Genomic DNA, 6,000 nt, shown 5'->3' on the forward strand with positions numbered 1-6,000 from the left:
AAAAGATATATTTTACCATCAAAAACAAAAACAAAAAACCCAACCCAAAATAGCAAATATGCTAACTTTTAAAAATCCTAAAACTCACAAAAGGCTTACGTTTTTAAAATTTTAAATTATAAAATTTTTTCCCACAATAGAAAGAAAACTGGGTATTTAGAATACATATCATGAGGCTCTAAAATGTAGTCACTATATTATACCCATTTCTGTTCAATAGCACCATCATTTTATTTTTTATTCATTCATTCATTCATTTGTTTGTTGCTGATTTATTCATTCATTTATTGTGAGGCAATTGGGGTTAAGTGACTTGGCCAGGGTCACACAACTAGTAAGTGTCAAGTGTCTGAGGTGGATTTGAGCTCAGGTCCTCCCGACTCCAGGGCTGGTGCTCTATCCACTGTGCCACTTAGCTGTCCCAGCACTATCATTTTAAATAAGAAATCTTTTCAGTTTATTTTTTTGAGTCCTTTAATCATAATTATATTTGAAGGACAGTGATGTTGTTTTGCCTTTGAGACTGAAGTGGGAAGTAAATAACAGTGATAAACTAAAGTTTTCAAAACTAATTTTAGTGTATAAAAGTTATCCTTCTTAGAGAGAATATACCGAGTATGATTTAACCTTTTCTTGTTGACCAAGGACTGTCATTATAGAGTTGTTATATCATGCCAGAAATGTAACCCTTCCACAAAGGCCTACGTGGAGGCTGCCTTTGTAGCAAAGAGGTAGCCCTGAATTCCCAAAGGCTGAATCTGTTCCTCAGATACAGACTCTGACATGTCTGCCAGCTTTTAAGGGAAGGTCTTTTAATGGCTTGTATGTCTTCTGTTCACATACCAACCTCCTGACATTTGGACCACTTGATAGCAAGGGTGGCCACAGAATAATAAACGCTTCAGCTTCAGCATCTTTTAAAAGACCATTTAGAACCGTTAAAAGATTGCAGTCTTTTTCATAAAATTCATCACTTTGGAACTGAGATCTTCGAAATATAGATGAAAGTGTAGTGAGGTACAGGTATAGAGGGAGAATTAGCATTGACTTGGCATTTTGTTGGAATTTTTTTCCTAGGAAAAAGTCCATGCTGGTGATAGGTCACTTGCCTCACTCTTTTTTTTTTTTTTTTGCAGGGCAATGAGGTTTGAGTGACTTGCCCAAGGTCACACGGCTAGTAAGTGTCAAGTGTCTGAGGCCAGATTTGAACTCAGGAACTCCTGAATCCAGGACCAGTGCTTTATCCACTGCGCCACCTAGCTGCCCCCGACTTGCCTCACTCTTAAATGTAAAATGAAGAATGTATAGTTCATAACATTTTTATTATTAAAGCAAAAGCTAAAAGAATCTTCTCCTAAATGCTTCTCATCTTTCAGAAAAAGTTTTTCTGCTGGTGTTAGAGAATTATTAAAGTGAGGTGGGGGTGAGCTAACTGTTTATTCCACCATACTTCAGCAGCTAGGTGGCCCAGTGGATAAAGCACTGGCCCTGGATTCGGGAGGACCTTGACACTTGACACTTAACTAGCTGTGTGACCCTGGGCAAGTCACTTAACCCTCATTGCCCCTCCCCCCCAACACACACACAAAAAGATCAATGAACAAATGTTTCTTGTTAATATGGCAGGGGTGTTTTTTAGGAATAATGATTTAAAGATGACTCTCAAATGCAGCTACTGAGAGTCTCTGTGGGGTTCGGAGAGCCCTATTCCACAGAGTTTTACATATAATCATGATCGCTGACATTAATGATACATCATGACATATAATACTTTCTATTTCTCATTTCATTTGAGCCTTTTTATTGTAGAACTTACTGTGTGTGAGGGAAAAATCCATCCTCTTCTCAATAATTCTCAGGAACTCAGCAGCAAGGTGACAAAGGCTTTATTTTCTTCTCATGAGAAGGAGGCACCCTAGTGTGCAGCTAGTGGGTGCCCAGAAAGGGGGCTCCCAGGCCCTGTTTTATACCCTAGTCCCTAACACGAATGGACCTTCCCCTTTTTCATCACTGGTGAGATTACAATCTACACGCAAAAACTAGCTAATCGGATCACAGTATTCCCACCCCTCTTCCTTGTATGGGCATGACCGAGGAGTGGACCTTATACTTCCTTATATGGACAAAACTCTGGAGTGGACCTTATTGAGACCAGGGCTCCTTGAACCATGTGACCTTACCAACCTGAGGGGGATTAGGGGATCTGAGACCTTTGTCCTACAAACAGGTCAGGAGGAGTATGACTGATTTGTTATATCCACATTGAGAGGAGACAACTACCCATTTCTCACACTGTGTAATAACATAGTCTTTTTTTTTTTTAGTTTTCACTTAATAGTATTTTTTTCAATTATATGTGAAGATAGTTTTCAACATTCATTTTTGTGAGATTTTGAGTTCCCAATTTTGCTCCCTCTCTCCCTTTCTTCCCCCATCCCCAAGACAGCAAGCAATCTGATATACGTTATACATGTATAATCATGTTAAACATTTCCACATTAGTCTTGTTGTGAAAGAAGAATCAAAACAAAGGGGAAAAACCACAAGAGAGAAAAAAAACCCAAGTGAAAATAGTATGCTTCAATATTCATTCAGATTCCACAGTTCTTTCTCCGGATTTGGAGAGCATTTTCCATCATGAGGCTTTTGGAATTGTCTTGGATCATTGCAGTGCTGAAAAAAAGCGAAGTCCATCATAGTCGACCATTGCACAATGTTGCTATTATTGTGTACAATGTTCTCCTGGTTCTGCTTACTTCATTCAACATCAGTTCAGTAACAAAGTCTTTATTACAGGTTTTCCAGTCAAATGCTCAGCCCTGAAAGAGCTGCTTTGGCTGTGACTGATGATATCATCCAAAGTCAATGACCATTTCTGATTTTGTTGCAGACTTTACTCATCAGTCTCAAGTACGGTTGTTTTATGTGGCAGTTGGGAGATGCTGATACCTGCTTTCAAATTCACAGTCTGGAAAATAAAATGAGCTTTATAGTACATACCAAACAGGTAGGGCCTGCTTTAATGTTAGAGATATTTGATAGAACCAAACTGCCATATTTGTTAAAGCCCATTCTTTTTTAAGTGAAATGATACTTCATTTCAAGAAGACTATCCAATAAAATTGCTTAACTTAAAGTAATGACAGGTTTAAAAAGCAAAGAGTAGGGGCTAGGTGGTGCAGTGGATAAAGCACCAGCCCTGGATTCAGGAGGACCTTGAGTTCAAATCCAGCCTCAGACACTTGCCACTTACTAGCTGTGTGACCCTGCAAGGAGGAGGGGAAGCCTTTCTTAAACATAAGAAGCACTACCCTTATTTAGACAGGGCAGGCAGGTCTGGAGCTTGCCTTTAATATCTCCTAGTTTTTTCTGTCAATTTATCTTGATTGGCTATATTCCCTGGCTCTTCTTGCCACATCAGTGTCTTACATCCCATCCAGCCTTTACCTTCATCCAGCTGGGCCATTTGAGTTACCTCAGTAAGTAATAGTTACTCATTTCTTAGTTCCAGAAAGCTTTCTGTCAGGGAGCAAGCTGCTTTCAAAGAATGGGGAATGTTATTTTGCCAACTCCATACTAACATCTTATTTTGTAGGCAGGTCTCGTTGTAAAACTGCTCTTGAAGCTTAATGGACAGTTAATGCCTAGTGAAAGAAACGAATAAAAGGCAAGAAAAGTGATTCTGAAGGAGTCTTGTGAACACAGATTTCTTCTACTGAAACATTTCTCAGAATATCAGCTTTATCAAGATATTTAGTCTGTTGTATTATGTGTGTATATTTTTTATTTTGTACAGAATCTGTTACTTTGTGTATTTGTGTGTAACATAACTAATTTTTGAATTCTCTGATACATACCATTCTAATTTTGACACCAATAAAAGATTATTAGCAAATTATGTTAGATAAATCAAATTTTAAACTTTACAAAGAAATTTCTTGTAACTATTAGAAAATTTAGAGTGTAGTTATAACAAAATTCTAAGTTTTTAATATACTTTTTTGAAGTATTATATCAAAATATACTTGAATTTAAAAACTTAATGAAATAAAAATGTATTTTCTATACATAAACCATGCAACAGTATTATTTAAGAACATTTTACTGTAATCTGAACATTTTGTAACTTTTTTCAGAACTTCAGTTAAAAAGTATGTCTGGCTTCTAAGGTGTTTGAGTTTATTTTTTCCCCTTGAATCCAGAGAATTTTGTTGATTGTTTTAAAATTAAGTACAAATTTGGTAAATGATGGTCACTGGATTGTCAGTAGTTGTGTCTTATTGGTACCTGAATATTTTTATGAATGAATCGTTCTTTTATGGTGCAGGATAGGTATATCATCAGAAAGTTAGTTTCTTTAGTTAAGTTAATTCTGATGTGAAAGTTGAATAACTTAATTACTCTATGCTTGGAAACTGCAGTCTTTCAACAACTAAAAAAAACTTTCCAAGGCAATAATACTAGTTTTAGCTATTCTGCAGAGTATGAATACATGCACACACGCACACTCACAGATATATGCATTTATATAACCTCTGATTTTCAAAGTAACACTTTAAAGTAGTGATGTGTCTGATACGCAGAAATGATTACAAAATAACTCAGGTGAAGTTCCATATGCTAACTTTTGTAGAATGAAACAGTTTATGTAAGTTCTTAATTCCGTCCTGGGATATTCTTCAACAGACATTTATTCATGCCTGTTACGTTTATATCAGACAAAAAGTTTTGGTGACGAGTGTTATCACAGATAGAAATCTTGTGTCAGTGCACTAAAGGATCATACCATATAGTAAGCTTACCTAAGCTTGTAAAGGAATGGAATCTCATTTGAGTAGCTTGTGTGCACACAATAAAGGAAGGATAGAGCACTCCAAGGCTGAGCTTTAAACAGAGGTACAAAGGTGGGAAAATAGAAAGGTGATCAAAAGAGATGGTGGGGAAATTGGTTTGGCTGGAGTGAAAGGTTTGTCTAGGGTACCACTGGGATGTTAAAGCTGCTTAAGGTGTTTAAATATGATGTGTTTTCTCAGTAATTTCAAAATGTTATCCAGGTTTAAAATATTGAAAGCCATATCCATAAAATTATACAATTAACATAATAAATATTTTCCTTATAAAGATTTAAATATATTCCTGAGTATTCCTATTTTTAAAGGTTCTTTAGCAAGAAATATGTAGGTAACAAAAAATAAAGAAAACTGTAATCATTTAATAGAGCAATAAATGAAAGAGGTCATTTGGTAGGTTTTAGTGTGTTGACATAAAGACATGTTTCTTTTTTAATTGTTAAGTGTGTCTTATTATTAGAGCAGTTTAAAATGCATAACAACTATGCAATTTAGTTCCCATTGGTATTGAACCAAATGGTTTAACCACATCAATAGGTCCCACTCCAAAATGAGATCTTTGAAAGGAAAAATATAACAGTATACACTGAAGACAACTTGCATAAATTTAACACATAAAATCCAATCAATTGTATTAGTATAAGCACATGTTGGACCCTTGCTAGCCAATGCAGAGCTTCTAGCCATTTTTTTGTCTCCTCTAAAAACTGATGGGTCAAAGAGGGAGATTGTTGGGGGTGTGGGTAATATCAAGCCAGTTATCTTCTTATTCTTAAGCCTTTGTGTGTAACAGTGGTGCAACAGATGTGGTTTCCCCATCTTCAACCTCTCTCCCATCCTCTTATAGGCTTAGAGTGTCATATCATGTTGCCTTCACCCTGCCTTCTGTGCAGATTTGGCAGATACCTCAGCAATAGGAACAAATGCAAACCTCTCATTCACTTCCCCCAGATAAAGAGCTTTGCTTGGGATTTGGGATCTCTTGGGAACACCAAGCTGATGGAGCCAAGATTCCCCCGAACAGGGTAAATGCAACCTACCACCACCCCATTTGGTATTCAGACCACAAAACTGGCTCTCCCACCAATAAGAAGGCTAATAGAGATACTGCTCACTTGATATTTTCCTCCCTACTCCTCGTGTTTCATAC

General features: G+C 36.8%; 1 protein-coding gene across 1 annotated transcript in view; it reads left to right on the forward strand.

Moving 5' to 3' along the window:
- KRIT1 (KRIT1 ankyrin repeat containing) overlaps window positions 1–5,177 on the forward strand; it is a 46,644-nt gene extending 41,467 nt beyond the window's left edge. The window contains 2 exon segments of the mRNA XM_043966724.1: window positions 2,891–3,007; window positions 3,596–5,177. Coding sequence (XP_043822659.1) covers window positions 2,891–3,007; window positions 3,596–3,664 — 186 coding nt within the window. The 3' untranslated portion in view covers window positions 3,665–5,177.
- The last annotated feature ends 823 nt before the right edge of the window (window positions 5,178–6,000 follow it).

Source organism: Dromiciops gliroides, chromosome 5, assembly GCF_019393635.1.
Source record: "Dromiciops gliroides isolate mDroGli1 chromosome 5, mDroGli1.pri, whole genome shotgun sequence".
Taxonomy (NCBI): Eukaryota; Metazoa; Chordata; class Mammalia; order Microbiotheria; family Microbiotheriidae; genus Dromiciops; species Dromiciops gliroides.